This window comes from Portunus trituberculatus, chromosome 2 (genome assembly GCF_017591435.1).
Source record: "Portunus trituberculatus isolate SZX2019 chromosome 2, ASM1759143v1, whole genome shotgun sequence".
Taxonomy (NCBI): Eukaryota; Metazoa; Arthropoda; class Malacostraca; order Decapoda; family Portunidae; genus Portunus; species Portunus trituberculatus.
In genome coordinates, this window is record NC_059256.1 from 1,492,994 (window position 1) to 1,510,493 (window position 17,500).

The 17,500-nt window shown below is 44.9% G+C and overlaps 1 protein-coding gene across 1 annotated transcript in view; it reads right to left on the bottom strand.

Annotated features, from left to right (window-relative positions):
* Positions 1–12,245, bottom strand: part of LOC123501850 (hypoxia up-regulated protein 1-like) — a 32,511-nt gene extending 20,266 nt beyond the window's left edge. Inside the window, 10 exon segments of the mRNA XM_045250889.1 lie at position 1; positions 1,489–1,686; positions 2,480–2,629; positions 3,461–3,647; positions 4,096–4,189; positions 4,192–4,300; positions 5,606–5,780; positions 8,004–8,272; positions 10,219–10,372; positions 12,050–12,245. The exon segment at position 1 is cut by the window's left edge and continues 235 nt beyond it. Of these exon segments, the coding sequence (XP_045106824.1) occupies position 1; positions 1,489–1,686; positions 2,480–2,629; positions 3,461–3,647; positions 4,096–4,189; positions 4,192–4,300; positions 5,606–5,780; positions 8,004–8,272; positions 10,219–10,368 (1,333 nt within the window). The 5' untranslated portion in view covers positions 10,369–10,372; positions 12,050–12,245.
* Positions 12,246–17,500: the final 5,255 nt, after the last annotated feature.

Here is a 17,500-nt window from a genome sequence, read left to right on the forward strand (position 1 = left end):
CCTGTTTGGATTAAGGTGAGGTGAGGTGAGGTTAGGTGGGTTGAGGTGGGGTGGGGTAGGATGGGGTTAGGTTAGGTTAGGTTGGGTTGGGTTGGGTTGGGTTAGGTTAGGTTAGGTTAGGTTAGGTTGGGTGAGGTGAGGTGAGGTGAGGTGAGGTGAGGTGAGGTGAGGTGAGGTTAGGTTAGGTGGGGTTAGGTTTAGGTTTAGGTTAGGTTAGGTTGGGTGAGGTGGGGTTAGGTGAGGTGAGGTGAGGTGAGGTTAGAGGTGGTGAGGTGAGGTGAGGTGAGGTGAGGTTAGGTGAGGTTAGGGTGGGGTGAGGTGAGGTGAGGTGAGGTGAGGTGAGGTTAGGTGGGGTGGGTGTGGGTTAGTTTGGGTTTGGTGAGGTGGGGTGGTGTGGGGTGGGGTTGGTGAGGTGGGTTTGCATGGGTTAGTTGGGTGTAGGTTGGGTTTGGTGAGGTGGTGTGGGTGAGGTGGTTAGTTGGTGAGGTAGGGTTGGGTGTGGTTAGTTTGGGTTAGGTTGGGTTTGGTGAGGTGGTGTGGGTGGGTGAGGTAGGGTAGGGTGGGGTGGGGTGGGGTGGGTGGTGGTGTGGGGTGGGGTTGGATGAGGTGGGGTGGGGTGGGGTTGGATGAGGTTGGGTGGGTTAGGGGTGGGTGGGGTGGGGTGGGGTTTGGGTTGGGTAAGGTAAGGTTAGAAAAGGGGTTGTCATGGTACAGTGGACCCCTGCATGCTTTGAGGTCCAAGGGGTCTGTCTCCAAGCTCCCCTGAAAACCCCACATGGTAGAAAAAACAAATAGATACCCAAAAACCCTTTAAAACAACCCCAAAAAATCACTGAACTCCTTTAAAAATCCAAAAACCCTTTAAAATATCCCAAAAAGCATCAAAACCTCTTTATAAAGGATCCAACCCCATACAAACCTCAATGGGGAAGAGAATAGACCTGAAACACTCTTAAGCACTCCTAAAACCTCCAAAATCAGAAAAAAAACTTTAAAACACCAAAAAGAATCAAATCCACTTTATAAAGGATCCAATCTCATACAAACCTCAATGGGAAGAGCACAGACTCCTTGACACCTACAAACCCTTTAAAAGCACCCAAAAAAAAAATCAGAACCTCTTTAAAAATCAGAAAACCCTTTAAAATGCCTGAAAAAAATCAAACCCTATTTATAAAGAATCCAACCCCATAGAAACCTCAATGGGAAAGAGAACAGACCTGCAAACACTCTTAAACTCTTCTAAAACCTAAAAACCCTCCAAAATCAGAAAAACCCCTTTAAAACACCAAAAAGAATCAAACCCTCTATATAAAGGATCCAGTCCCATACAAACCTCAATGGGGAAGAGCACAGACTCCTTACAAAACCCAGAAACCCATTACAACTACCCCCAAAAACAGAACCCCTTTAAAAATCAGAAAACCCTTTAAAATGCCTGAAAAAAGAATCAAACCCTCTATATAAAGGATCCAGTCCCATACAAACCTCAATGGGGAAGAGCACAGACTCCTTGACGTGGAATTTCTTGACCTTGAAGCCCTGGCCAAGGTCAGCGGCGCGATAGACAGCCCCCATCGCTGCTGCCTCGTCTGCGTTTATATTCTTGCCCAGCTCACGACCCCAAACCTCTTGCAATATTGCCTGAACCTTGGGGATGCGTGTTGACCCCCCCACGATGATGAACTGGGGGGAGAGAGGGGGTGAGTGTGAGTGTGTGTGTGTGTGTGTGTGTGAGAGAGGGGGGAGTGGGTGGGAGAGAATGAGAGGGATAGAGAGAGATTCAACATATTATAAAAATGCTTACAAACACACACACACACACACACACACACACTTAAAACACTCTTAAAACACACCCAAACACACACACACACACACACAGACACACCTCTCTACCTTTCTCATTCACACACTCACAAACACTCAAATATACACTCTCTCTCTCACTCACACACACACACCAGCAAAACACTCTTAAAACACAAAACACACACACACCTCTCTGCCTTTCTCATTCACACACTCACAAACACTCAAATATACACACTCTCTCTCTCTCTCTCACACACACACACACACACACACACCAGCAAAACACTCTTAAAACACAAAAACACACACACACACACCTCTCTGCGTTTCTCATTCACACACTCACAAACACTCAAATATACACTCTCCTCACTCACACACACACACACAGAGACACACACACACACACAAAGCAAACACTTAAAACACAAAACACACACACACACACCTCTGCCTTTCTCATTCACACTCACAAACACTCAAATATACACACACACACACACACACAGAGAGACACACACACACCAGCAAAACACTCTTAAAACACAATACCACACACACACACCTCTCTGCCTTTCTCATTCACACTCACAAACACTCAAATATACACTCTCTCTCTCTCTCACACACACACACACACACACACACACACACACACACACACCTGGTCAATGCTGCTAATGTCCATGCCAGCAGAGATGAGCGCAGCATCGACCGGGGCACGCACTCTCTCGAAGAGGTCAACACACAGGTCCTCAAACTCCTCTCTTTTCACCATCAGCTTGAAGTCCTCCTCATCCAGCACACCCTCCACCTACAGAGAGAGAGGGAGAGGTGTGAGAGGGAGGGGTGTACAGAGAGATGTGGGTGGAGTTGGGAGAGATAGGGAGTTTTGGGTGCTTTGGTTTAAGGGAGAGGGAGAGAGAGAGAGAAAGAGAGAAAGGCCTCTAGAACCATAAAAACACTCTTAAAAACACTATTTACTCATTTTTCAAGAGAGAGAGAGAGAGAGAGAGAGAGAGAGAGAGAGAGAGAGAGAGAGAGAGAGAGAAAGGCCTCTAGAACCACAAAAACACCCTTAAAAACACTATTTACTCATTTTCCAAGGCCACAGACAACTAGGCAGGTTTTCAAGACAGTTCCTCCTTTTAACGCACCAGAAATCTTACCAATCTATCCCCAGAGCCACAAAAACAGCCTTAAAAACACTATTTACTCATTTTCCAAGGCCACAGACAACTAGGCAGGTTTTCAAGACAGTTCCTCCTTTTAACGCACCAGAAATCTTACCAATCCATCCCTAGACCCACAAAAACACCCTTAAAAACACCATTTCCTCATTTTCCAAGGCCACAGAAAACTAGGCAGGATTTTAAGACAGTTCCTCCTTTTAACGCACCAGAAATCTTACCAATCTATCACCAGAGCCACAAAAACACCCTTAAAACACTATTTACTCATTTTCCAAGGCCACAGAAAACTAGTAGGATTTTTAAGACAGTTCCTCCTTTCAACGCACCAGAAATCTTACCAATCTATCATCAGAGCCACAAAAACACCCTTAAAAACACCAGTATCTTTAACCGCAGTCTTTGGAAGCAGTGACAGGGAGAGCAGAGTGTTTTAGAAGACACGTCACAAGTACCTGGCTGAGATGTTCTGTATTGGCTGATAGGATCTTTGCCATCCGTCCAGCCTCCTTCAGCAGCTTGGCCATGGCTCGGGGGGAATCGTAGACGCTGTTCTTTGTGCGTTTCACCTCCTCAAACTTCTTGGCAAGGTGGTCTCGAAGGCGCAGCTGCATGGCCAGACCCCCAAGTAACCTGTCGTACCTGTAGGTAATCGGGGGGGTGGTGAATGCAGTGTTTGGGGTGTTTTGGGTGGTTTTGGGTGTTTTTGGTGTGTTTTGGGTGTTTTGGTGTGTTTTGGTGTGTTTTTGGTGTTTTGGGGTGTTTTGGGGTGTTTTGAGTGTTTTGTGTGTTTCAAGGAGTTTTGGTGTGTTTTGATGTGTTTTGGGTGTTTAGGTGTGTTTTGGGGTGTTTTGGTGTGTTTTGGGAATGTTTTGGGGTGTTTCAGGTGTATTTTGGGTGTTTATGGTGTGTTTTGGTCTCTCTCTCTCTCTCTCTCTCTCTCTCTCTCTCTCTCTCTCTCTCCCACCCCTCAAGATTATATAAAATTAACTTATTTCCATTAAGTCTCTCTCTCTCTCTCTTACCCCATACAACTCACCCTCTCTCTCTCTCTCTCCTTCCCCTAACACCCCACACCCCCAGTACTCACCCGACCCCCAGAATAGTGAGCTGTGGGTTGGTCTCCGAGTACCCACGTTCCTTAGTCTTGATGGTCTGGAAGGAGGCGATGGTGGCGGTGGTGACGCTCCCATGTCATAGAAGAGAATGTGGTGAGCTGTTGCGTTGATCTCCTTACGACGGAACATCCCATAATTCAAGGCCACTGCTGCGTTGCTTGACATTAACGACAGCACCTGGGGACATAGGGGGGTAGGGTTAGGTTAGACAGCAGCTGGGGACATGCGAGGGAGTGGTTGGGAGGGTTTAGTGACTGGTGAAGGCTTGGTGTGTTCTGGTGATTGGTGATTTGGTGTGTGTTTGTTGATATTGTGAAACTGTTATTGGAGACTTTATAATGACAATAACTTCCACTGCACACTTGAAAAATGCTAATAACTTCCACTACACCCTTGAAAAATGCCAATAACTTCCACTACACACTTGAAAAATGCCAATAACTTCCACTACACCCTTGAAAAATGCCAATAACTTCCACTACACCCTTGAAAAACACCAATAACTTCCACTACACCCTTGAAAAACACCAATAACTTCCACTACGAGTACACCCTTGAAGAACACCAATAACTTCCACTACACACTTGAAAAACGCCAATAACTTCCACTACACCCTTGAAAATGCCAATAACTTCCACTACACCCTTGAAAACACCAATAACTTCCACTACACCCTTGAAAATGCCAATAACTTCCACTACACCCTTGAAAATGCCAATAACTTCCACTACACCCTTGAAAATGCCAATAACTTCCACTACACCCTTGAAAACACCAATAACTTCCACTACACCCTTGAAAACACCAATAACTTCCACTACACCCTTGAAAACACCAATAACTTCCACTACACCCTTGAAAACACCAATAACTTCCACTACACCCTTGAAAACACCAATAACTTCCACTACACCCTTGAAAACACCAATAACTTCCACTACACCCTTGAAAACACCAATAACTTCCACTACACCCTTGAAAACACCAATAACTTCCACTACACCCTTGAAAACACCAATAACTTCCACTACACCCTTGAAAACACCAATAACTTCCACTACACCCTTGAAAACACCAATAACTTCCACTACACCCTTGAAAACACCAATAACTTCCACTACACCCTTGAAAAACACCAATAACTTCCACTACACCCTTGAAAAACACCAATAACTTCCACTACACCCTTGAAAAACACCAATAACTTCCACTGCAGCATGTCAAACTATCACTGGAGCCTTCAAAACCACAGTAACTCTCTCTCTCTCTCTCTCTCTCTCTCTCTCTCTCTCTCTCTCTCTCTCTCTCTCTCACAAAAACTACTTTCTTAAACATTTCTTCACCAAAACACCCCAAAACTTTCTCTCCCTCTCTCTCTCTCTCTCTCCCTCACCCTCTCTCTCTCTCCCTCACCCTCTCTCTCTCTCTCTCTCTCTCTCTCTCTCTCTCTCTCCCTCTCTCTCTCTCTCTCTCTCTCTCACCTTCAGTCCAGTGAGGTGAGCAGCCATCAACAGTGCCCTTCTCTCTGCCTGGTTGAAGAACGCTGGGACGGTGATGACGCAATCCTTGATCCTCTGGTCCGTGTGTGCCATTGCTATGTCCCGAGCGTGTCCCAGCAGCTGGCCCACTAGCTCCTCAACGCTGTAGGTGGTGTTGCTGTGGACCGGAGTTGTGGTTAGTGGTGTTTTTTGGGTGTTTTTGTGGTGTTTTTGGAGTGGTTTGAGAGGTTTTGTGGTGTTTTATGGGTTTTTTGGGGTGTTTTGGGGTGTTTTGGAGTGGTTTGGGGTGTTTTGTGGTGTGTTTTGGGGTGTTTTTGTGATGTTTTTGGGTGTTTTGTGGATGTTTTGTGGTGTTTTAGTGGGATATCTGGTGTTTTGTGGTGTTTTGGAGTGTTTTGTGGTGTCTTGGTGGGGTGCCATGTGTCCTTGGTGTTTTAAGGTATTTTGGTTGGATATCTGGTGTTTAGGAGTGTTTTGGTGAGTTATCTGGTTTGGTGTGTTTTGTGGTGTGTCCAGTGTTTTGGGGTGTTTAGGGGTGTTTTGTCCTGGTGGTGTGGTTTGGTTTATGGTTTGATGTTTTGTGGTGTTTTGTGGTGTTTTGAGGGTATCTGTGTTTTGTGGTGTTTCTGGTGTTTTCTGGTGTTTTGTGGTGTTTTGGTGGGGTATCTGGTGTTTTGTGGTGTTTTGGTAGGGTATCTGGTGTTTTGTGGTGTTTTGGTGGGGTATCTGGTGTTTTGTGGTGTTTTGGTAGGGTATCTGGTGTTTTGTGATGTTTTTGGTGGGGTATCTGGTGTTTTGTGGTGTTTTGGTAGGGTATCTGGTGTTTTGTGGTGTTTTGGTGATACCCAATACCACCCAATACATCACCAAAATCCCCATAACACCAAAACACATCTTTACTCCCCCAACGGCCCACCAAACACCTCCAAACAGCCCCAAAACACACCTATATCCTCCAAAACACCCCCAAACACACTGAATGCACCCTAAAACACACCAAAATACCCCTAAACACACTAAAACACATCAAAACATCCCAAACACACCAAAATACCCCTAAAACACACTAAAACACATCAAAACATCCCCACACACACCAAAATACCCCTAAAACACACTAAAACACATCAAAACAGCCCTAAAACACACAGGGAGGTGGTGGCATAGTGGATAAGGTGGCGAGCGTGGGATCGGGCAGACGTCACGCTAGGTTCAATCTCACCACGCAGCCTTAAAACACTTTGCCATTTGTGGAGTGGTTTAAAGTTAGCTACACGTCACCAGGATATCCAGGTTCTAGGTGGTTACACTCAAGACGAGCTCAAGTGTGTCTACAGGCGCTATAGGCCTTACCGTAAAAAAAAAAATAAATAATAAAAACACACCAAAACACAGTCAAACACCACCAAAACACTTTCTAACACACCAAAACACCCCTAAAACACACCCAAACACCGTCAACCACCACCAAAACACTTTCTAACACACCAAAACACCCCTAAAACACACCCAAACGCTCAAACACCACCAAAACACCCTCAAACACACCCAAACACCTCAAACACCACCAAAACACCCACAAAACACCCCAAAACACATCAATGAAAAACACAACACACACAACCACCCCCAAAAATATACCTATACTCCCAAAACACCCAAAACACACTTATACCCCCCAAAACACCCACAAACACCAGCAAACACTCACCTGTCATGTCTAAACACCACAGTGCCTCTCTTCTCATCTGCCTCGATATTGTAAAACGGGAAACGCTCTCTGTAAACCTCCACCACTGCGTTTGCCTCCGTTTTCTTTCCCAGCAGGTCCACAACACACCCAAACACCCCTAACACCACAAACACACTTCCAAACACACAAAACGCCACCAAAACATTTCCTAACACCCTAAAACACCTCCAAACACACTGAATGCATGTCAAAACACATCAAAACACCCAAAAATGCCCAAACCACACTAAAACATACCAAAACACCCCTCTAACACACCCAAACATCCTCAAACACCACCAAAACACCTTCTAACACACCCAAACACCCTCTAACACACCCAAACATCCTCAAACACCACCAAAACACCTTCTAACACACCCAAACACCCTCAAACACACCCAAACACCCTCAAACAAATCCAAACACTCTCAAACAGCACCAAAACACCTTCTAACACACCCAAACACCCTCAAACACACCCAAACACCACCAAAACACTTTCTAACACACAAACACCCCAAAACACATCAATGACCCCAAACACACAAAACACACAAACCCCCAAACACACCCCAAAACACCCAAAAACACCCAAAAACACACTTATAACCCCCAAAACACCCACAAACACCTGCAAACACTCACCTGTCATGTCTAAACACCACAGTGCCTCTCTTCTCATCTGCCTCGATATTGTAAAACGGGAAACGCTCTCTGTAAACCTCCACCACTGCGTTTGCCTCCGTTTTCTTTCCCAGGAGGTCCAGGAGGTAGCCGTAGCAGGTTGCCGGAAAGCGGACCCCGTTTGTCAAAGCATCCTCTCCAAACGTCCTCTCCCCGTCACGAAAGGAGATCGCACTTGGTGTCTTGCGTTTGGATTCCTTGTTCAGCGCTATCTCCATGGGGATGCCGGGCTGTTTGGAAGGGTGTTTGGTTAGTGTTTGGGATTTTAAAGGGGGTTTGGGGTGTTTTAAGGGTGTTTGAGGTGTTTATAAGGTATTTGGGGTGTTTTGTGGTGTTTAAAAGGGTGTTTTGTGGTGTTTTAAAGGGTGTTTGCAGTGTTTTTGGGAGTTTTAAAACGTGTTTGGTAGGTTTCAGGTGTTTTAAAGGGTTTTTGGGGTGTTTTGTGTTTGGGTTCCTTGTTCAGCGCTATCTCCATAGGGATGCCGGACTGTTTGGAAGGGTGTTTGATTAGTGTTTGGGGTTTTAAAAAGGGGTTTTAGGTGTTTTGAGGAGTTTTAAAGGATTTGGTAGGTTTTGTGGTGTTTTAAGGCATTTGGGTGTTTTCTGGTGTTTTAAGGGGGATTTGGTAGGTTTGTGGTGTTTTAAAGAGGATTTTGGGTGTTTTTGGGTGTGTGGGATGTTTTAAAAGGTGTTTGGTAGGTTAATTGTGTTTTAAAATGTGTTTGGGGTGTTTTGGGGTCTTGCGTTTGGATTCCTTGTTCAGTGCTATCTCCATGGGGATGCCGGGCTGTTTGGAAGGGTGTTTGGTTAGCGTTTGGTGTTTTAAAGGTGTGTTTTGGGGTGTTTTAAAGGGCTATCTCCATGGGGACGCCGTGTTTTAAAGGTTGTTTGGGGTGTTTTATAGGTTTTTTGGGGTGTTTTATAGTTTTTTGGGGGTGTTTGCAGTGTCTTTGGGTGTTTTATGTGTTTATGTTTTGTGGTGTTTTGAAGGGTGTTTGGGGTGTTTTAAAGGATGTTTTGGTGGTTTTAGGATAGTTGTGGTGTTATAAAGGGGGTTTGATGAATTTTGTGGTGTTTTAAAGGGGATTTTGGGTGTTTTGGGTGTGGGTGTTTTGGAGTGTTTTAAAAGGTGTTTGGTACGTTAGAGGTGTTTTAAGTGTATTGCGTTTGGATTCCTTGTTCAGCACTATCTCCATGGGAATACCAGGCTGTTTGGAAGGGTGTTTGATTAGCGTTTGGTGTTTTAAAGGATGTTTGGTGAGTTTTTGTGATGTCTTAAAATGTTTGGAGTTTATTAAAGAGGGTTTGAGATGTTTTGGGGTGTTTTAAAGGGTGTTTGGTAGGTTTGTGGTGGTTTAAAGGGTGTTTGGAGTGTTAGTGGTGTTTAAAAGGGTGTTTGGCCTGTTTTGGGGAATTTTGAAGGGTGTTTGAGGTGTTTTGGAGAGTTTTAAAGGGTGTTTGGTATGTTTGTTGTGTTTTTAAGGGTTTTTGGGGTGTTTGGGGTGTTATGCATTTAGATTCCTTGTTCAGTGCTATCACTATGGAATGCCCAGCTGTTTGGAAGGGTGTTTGGTTAGCGTTTGGTGTTTTAAAGGGTGTTTGGGATGTATTTAAAAAGAATTTGGTGTGTTTTCTAGTGTTTTAAAGAGGATTTGGTGTTTTAAAGAGAATCTGGTGTTTTTGTGGGGTTTTAAAAAGATATAGTATGTTTTAAAGGGATCTGGTGTTTATGTGGTGTTTTAAAAGATATGGGGTGTTTTAAAGAGGATCTGGTGTTTTGGGGATGCCGGGCTGTTTGGAAGGGTGTTTGGTTGGTGTTTGCTGGTACTGTTAGTGTTTGACCAGTGCTTCTTTCAAAAATTATTCATTAAAATTCATTAAAATAGTTATTAATGCAGAATATTTATTACTACTACTACTACTACTACTACAGCTATTACTACTACTACTACTACTACAGCTATTACTACTACTACTACTACAGCTATGACTACTACTACTACTATAGCTATAACTACTACTACTACTACAGCTATAACTACTACTACTACTACTACTATTACAGCTATAACTACTACTACTACTACTATTACAACTAACTTACTACAGTAATAACAACTACTACTACTACTACTACTACTACTACTACTACTACCACCACCAGCGCCACACTCACCGCCACCACTGCCACCTTCATCCACTCTGAGCCAAAGTCCACACTCATGATGGTCACAGCATCCGCCACACTCATGACGGACACCACCACCACCACCGCCGCCACAGCCGCCGCCGCTGCAGAGCCGCCGCCGCCCCGCCACGCCCCCATCCTGCTGTGGTGGAATTGTGGTGGTGGTTTGTTAGGTAAGGAAAATCATTGAAAGATTATCATTTTTGTTTTAAAATGTACACAGACACACACACACACAGAGACAGAGAGAACACACACACACACACACACACAGAGCAGCTTGCTTCCTCGCCTGACCTAACCTTCCCTCCACAAAGGTCAGCTCTGAGTAAGGTGAAGTTACTTCCCCGGATACACTTCCTGGCAGTGTGTGGCACCAGCCGGAGGTGACGCACCAGTGAGATGGTGACATTTGGTGAGCAGACAGTTCATGTCTGACATGTGTTGTGTGGTGGCAGCCTCAGTGTGTCACTGTCCCACACACCCACAGTGTGGTGGTGCCTCACAAACACTGAGGCCACAGTCACCAAGCTGTCACCACACTCCCTCACCATCATGGAGAGTGATTCTGCCCTAGCTAATAAAACTGTGTGACTGAAACCCCCCCAAACATGCAAAGAGTACTCCATACAGGGGCGGATAAGGCCCCTGTACAGAGTTAGCAGTTGGAGGTGTGTTGGTGAGCACCCACCCACTGTCACTTAGAACGTGATGTTGAGGGGTCCTTGGAGGGGTCTAAGGGGTGCAGCTCCCCCCCCTGCTAGAAGACAATTAAGTTAGGGTAAAGATCCTGGGGGGGGGGAGCAGTCTGGGGTGCAGCCCTCCAGTTAGTTTAGCCTAAGGGAGGTGGTCTAGGTGGCCACATGTTAAGTTCAGTTAAGTTAGGGTAAAGAGCCTAGGAGGTCCAGGGGCCATAGCCCTCTAGCTAGCCTACAGGGGCTCTGGGGGGAGGTCATAGCCCCATTGCTAACCTAGGGGAGTCGGGGGGGCACAGCCCCATTGCTAACCTAGGGGAGTCGGGGGCACAGCCCCATTGCTAACCTAGGGGAGTCGGGGGGGCACAGACCTCCGAGACCCCAGACCCAGAAAGACGTTTAGGTTAGGTTAGGGTAAAGACCCGAGGGGTTCCTGGGGGGCATAACCGCCCCCCTTACTTTAGGTTAAGGGGATCAGTAGACTTTTTTTTGGGGGGACAAATTTTGCTAAATTTGTCTCCCCCCCAAAACCCCAGATTCCCGACGTGCCCCCAGCTTGGTTGGGGGAAGGGGGTATTTACATGCTGAAGGAGTTGTTACTGCTAACACTGACCAATGTGACGTTAGGTTTGGTTTATTTCACCTGCAAGGAATGTTTCACGGCATTTAATAACAGTACTGCAGGATTTCACCAGTAATAAATGTTTTCCAGCATTTGACAACATTTTACCGGTAACAAGTCACCTGAGCGTGTCCACAACCCTTCACACACACACACACACACACACACACACACACACACACACACACACAGAGTTCAATGCTGTGTCACCACTGCTGTACGTGTAACGCCGCCGCACAGCCACAGCTACACCGGGACCTATAATTTCCCTAACGGTAAACTGTCAACCATCGTGGCGTGCGGCCCCTCACCCCCTCACTCTCTCTCTCGTCGTATGGTAGATAACACAAACCTTCAAAATTCAACTACCTAGCACATCCTTCATAGAAACGCAACATTTCCTACAAAAAAACACAAAAACTCCCAAAATATCCACCAAAAACTGACAAAATGCTACGTTCAGGTTAGGCCGTCACTCAAACAGCTGATTGTGTCACCTTACCTTTTTGCTTAAATCTCCGTTATTACTCCTTCCCCGCTGCTCTCTCTCGCTCAGCACTCGGGCGAGGAAGTCAGCAAGGCGCAGTGACGAGGTGGAGGTCCAGGGCAGGGAGAGTCAGCAGTGAGAGGCAAAAATGTGGCGTGGTATGCCCGGCCTCTCAACGCCACTCTAATCAACGTGGCAATCCCTCACTGGCTGGAGCGTTCGACTGCTTCCTCCAATCTCGGCTCACTCTTCACCTGTTTTTATTAGTTTATTTAGAGTTTCATGTGTTTTTTATATTAATTTAATTTGTTTTGTTTGTTTTAATGTGAGTTTAGTTACTTTTATTATTTTGTTTTTGTGTTTTGTGTATATTTTGCTCACTTCGGCTCAATATTTGGCTTGATATTTATTGGTTATGAGGTTCTTGATAAATTTTTAAGTTTATTTTATCTATTTACTTCTTTTAAAAATATTGACGGTCAATTTCTATCAGGTGTTGATATGATAATTTATTTTATGCTGACTTCCACACCTCGGCAATAATTTACATATTTATTCCCACTTCACCTGATAATGAGGCTGTTTTAATAAATACTACGTCTATCTTATGAGTTTAAAATATTTCTAGCTCATTGGCACTGCTTCATTATTTGACAGGTACGTGATTATCCATCTCGGCTCTGCATCACCTTATCTCTCAGTTATCTTAAATCATATAGCATTTTGATGTTTCGTTTAGTTATCTTGCTCTTTTTAAATCCTATGCGTGGTTTTCATGGCTCATACAGTTACTCTGGACTCTATATCGAATTTCACCCTATTATTTTTTGTCTATTTAAATTCCACGGCATTCAACTCAAATATTTCACACTAATTCGATCTATGTCACATATCTTCGTTCACTGTCAAAGCGGACGTGTTTAGGGATACTGTAATCTCCAATGGCGATTACGTTCTTATTTTTTAACATTATTGCATCATTTTAGAACGAGAGATAAAGTATTGATGATATTGATGATGTCTGTCTGTCTGTCTGTCTGTCTATATGTCTGTCTATCTATATGTCTGTCTATATGCCTGTATGTCTGCTTGTATGTCTGTCTGCTTGTCCAATGTCCACCTGCCGACCCTCTCTTTACCCCGCCAACCCCAATCTCTCTCTCTCTCTCTCTCTCTCTCTACGTGGCCGTGTCTCCCAAAGCCACGTGTATATACTCTGTTCATAATCGCTGGAGGGAAATGATTAAGGAAATACTAAGGAATTTATAGATAGGTTGTTTATTAGTTACACATACACACGAAAATATGGTCCACAAATTCGTGTCTCGAGTTAGTGCTTACAAAACTAGGCTTAATTATCCTTCTAATAGCATGTAGGCCTAGGAAAGGAAATATTCTGAGTGGTTTAGAAATATGAATAGATGTCATTAAAACTGGGTCATTTATACACACACACACACACACACACACACACACACACACACACACACACACGTCAGTTCAGGTAGTTACTATACCACACCACACCACCGCCACGCCACACCACCGCCACGCTATCGCCACGCCACCGCCACACCACACCACGCTATCGCCACGCCTCCGCCACAGCCACTATCATTATACCACATCATATCGCACACCACACACACCACCACACGTCTCCAATACCATCACACACCGTTCCATATTATACCACGTACACTTCCAACACACACCACCACGCCACTACCACCACACACCAGCACATGTCTCCACTACCATCACACACCATACCACACCACACCACGCCACGCGCGCAACTATCAACACACCACAGCACACCACTATACTACCACACCACCACACGTCTCCACTACCATCACACACACCATACCACACCACACACCACCACACAACACCACGCCACCACACAACACACACACACACACAACACCACGCCACCACACTACCACAACACGGCACACCACGCCACCACCACCAACACACACCATACCACACCACACCACACCACGCCACCACCAACACACACTATAACATACCACACCACCACCACCGCCCGCGCCAGCACCCTGCTCAGTCTCCACCAAACACCGTTCCACTCCCGCCCCGCCCCGCTACTACGGAAACTATTCTTAAAACGTATTTTGATATTTTTGTGTGGTTTTGCATGTGTTTGTGGGTGTTTTGTGGAGTGTGGGTGTGGGAGGAGGTGGAGGAGGAGGAGGAGGTGGTGGGGTGTGGGAGTGAGGGCGGGGGAGGTGGAGTCCCTGAGCAAGGGTGTCAAAAAGTCCATCTCGGCGTAAGGGTTGAAATGTTTGTCGTTGATTAATGGCGTTGGCGTTGTTCTGATATCTGCTTTGTTATTGGCAAAGTGAAGCAAGTTTGAAGCCACAATAGAATCGAGTCCAGCTGTGTTTTGCTTTAGCGACAAAATAACATTGAAGTCACTGCCTGAAATATAACGTGTTTTTAATTAGCACGCCTAGGATTGTTTTGGTGCTTCAAATAACACTTCAAACATATCAAAACATGATTCAACTAACAATATTCCACAAAGGTTAGTCTACCTATTCGGATTTTCAAATTCAAAATTTGTAACGGTTGTAAACTAGAAAACACAAATGTTTATACGACAAGGAATCTCCGTTTTCTTTATTTGGCTGGAAAGCGAAAATTTTAGTTATTGAGAAAATGTAATATAACGTAGTTTGGGTGTGCTTTCCATCTCGACATTTTGACGTGTTTGTGAGCCGTTAATTTGACACAAACACCTTTCGTTGGACCGCGTCATGTAAACAAACCACCCGCTAAGGATATTATATTTTGATTATTAGTTAAAGTATTTATCGCGTCTAAAAGTGTAGTGTATTCCAGTCTGGGAGCCTTTTTTCTTGTGGCCATTTTGAAAATGAATTACGTACGTAAATATTGGGCCACAGGGGCGCCTCAGCCCTGCCTTCCCCCGAGGTCAGTCCAGCAATGTTTGCCTGCACTCCCCCTGTCTTTCCAGACCCAGACAGTGAAGCAAAGCCAGAATCAACCACCACACTACATAAATACCCATTACTGTGCTAAATAAGGCCATGCTTGTGTATACCCACGGTCACACCGCCCGCCGCCCACCATGACCCAGACCCACACCCCGCCTCACCAACCCCGCCCTGCCCTGCCCCGTCAACCCATCAACATTTCCTTCAATTCTCAGCAATGCATAAAGTGCAGCAGTGTTACGTGTGTGTACCATTAGTATCACCGTTAATAGGCGTGTGTGTGTGTGTGTGTGTGTGTGTGTGTGTGTGTGTGTGAGGGCTCTGTTCTCACCACGACTGTTTTCCAAGGCCACACAGATGACTACCAGGGTTCCCAAGAGCGTTTCTCCAGTTAATAATGCAGAAATGTTGTTAATCTGTCACTAACACCTTAAGAACACCCTTAAAAGTCTCCGTAACTCATTAAAGAAAACAGGATTCTAAAATGCTGTGTTCTTTCACCGCGACTGTTCTCCAAGGCCACAGAGATGACTGGCTGTGTTCCCAAGAGTGTTTCTGCTGTTAATAATGCAGAAATGTTGTTAATCTGTCACTAACACCTTAAAAACACCCTTAAAAACACTCACAACTTCAGGTATACTCTAGTGACGAAGGTTAGACACACAACCCGTCACTTCGGTGGAGCTTGGCGGGGTCTCACGGTGTGGCTTGAAAATGTTATGACTAGACACGTAACTCTCTCTCTCTCTCTCTCTCTCTCTCTCTCTGTAATCGGCCAAGTTAGTGAAGGGTAGAATGAGTGAGTGACAAATGTGTTTAGGGAGACGAGCAAACTCCAGCAAACACGACCACAGCGACACCATAAGGAACAGGTTGTGTGTGGAATTAAGTGATGTGTGTGTGCGTGTGTGTGTGTGTTGGTTCAAGACTTCACAGTGCACAGCTTGACCTCTTCAGTAGCGTGACGTGTTTCCCTATTCCTTGTGGTGACTATTTGGTGACTTTCTACAGCTTCACAAACTCATGTGGGGGATTAAAATGGTGAAGACTGTGGCCATTAATCTTCTGCCCTCCATACACCCTTGCTAATGTCAATAAAATGGTCTAATGGTGCACAAAACTCAATTAAAATAGTGAAGACTGTGGCCATTAATCTTCTGCCCTCCATACACCCTTGCTAATGTCAATAAAATGGTCTAATGGTACACAAAACTCAATTAAAATAGTGAAGACTGTGGCCATTAATCTTCTGCCCTCCATACACCCTTGCTAATGTCAATAAAATGGTCTAATGGTGCACAAAACTCAATTAAAATAGTGAAGACTGTGGCCATTAATCTTCTGCCCTCCATACACCCTTGCTAATGTCAATAAAATGGTCTAATGGTACACAAAACTCAATTAAAATAGTGAAGACTGTGGCCATTAATCTTCTGCCCTCCATACACCCTTGCTAATGTCAATAAAATGGTCTAATGGTGCACAAAACTCAATTAAAATAGTGAAGACTGTGGCCATTAATCTTCTGCCCTCCATACACCCTTGCTAATGTCAATAAAATGGTCTAATGGTGCACAAAACTCAATTAAAATAGTGAAGACTGTGGCCATTAATCTTCTGCCCTCCATACACCCTTGCTAATGTCAATAAAATGGTCTAATGGTGCACAAAACTCAAGGTAAAAATGTGTCCCAGTACTGAAGGGGTTAACCCCTTCCTTACCACAAGACTGTTTTGTGGTACGTGCGTACCACGCGCAAGAGCGACCTCGTGGTACCGCAAGATGCTGCCGTGGTACGTGCGTACCACACCAATACATTTCCGTGTATAACCGTGGCCTGAGTGCGGATTTTGCCTTTTTCATACTCCACGTGGTTCACTATAAACAAACAAACACTGGAGGCGTTATTTTTAGCCACCCCAGCGTAACAAAACCATCCCGCCCACTACCCAATCAATATCGGAGTTAATTTTTCATGCATAAACTGTGAAACTGTTCTATTGCGTCTAGTTAGAGATAATGGCGTCTGCTTCGTGTAGCAGCGATGAGGATTATCATAATTATGAGACAGATAGTGAGGATATACTGGAAGACTCTCCAGATGAATATGATTCAGACTATGATCCTGAAAAAGAAATAGGAGAGAGTGATAGTGACAGCAGTGTTGAAACCCTCTCGGCAAGTGAGGGGGAGCAGCCTAGTCTCAGGGCCACCCTCACCAGGTGCAGTGTGTGCTGCTGAATTTATGATTAGTGTACAATTTATGATTATGTTTACGTTTTCTTTTATTAATAAAATGACAAAAATATGTTTAGAAAAAAGTACATAACACTGAGTTAGAAAGAAATATAATGTGTAGATCTGGCCGTGAGGCACGTGCGCACACGGGCAGGGGGCTGCGGTATAGGAGGGGAACGCTTTGTTTACATCGGGGGGTGGCTGCGGTAAGGACATCACAGGACATACCGAGACTAA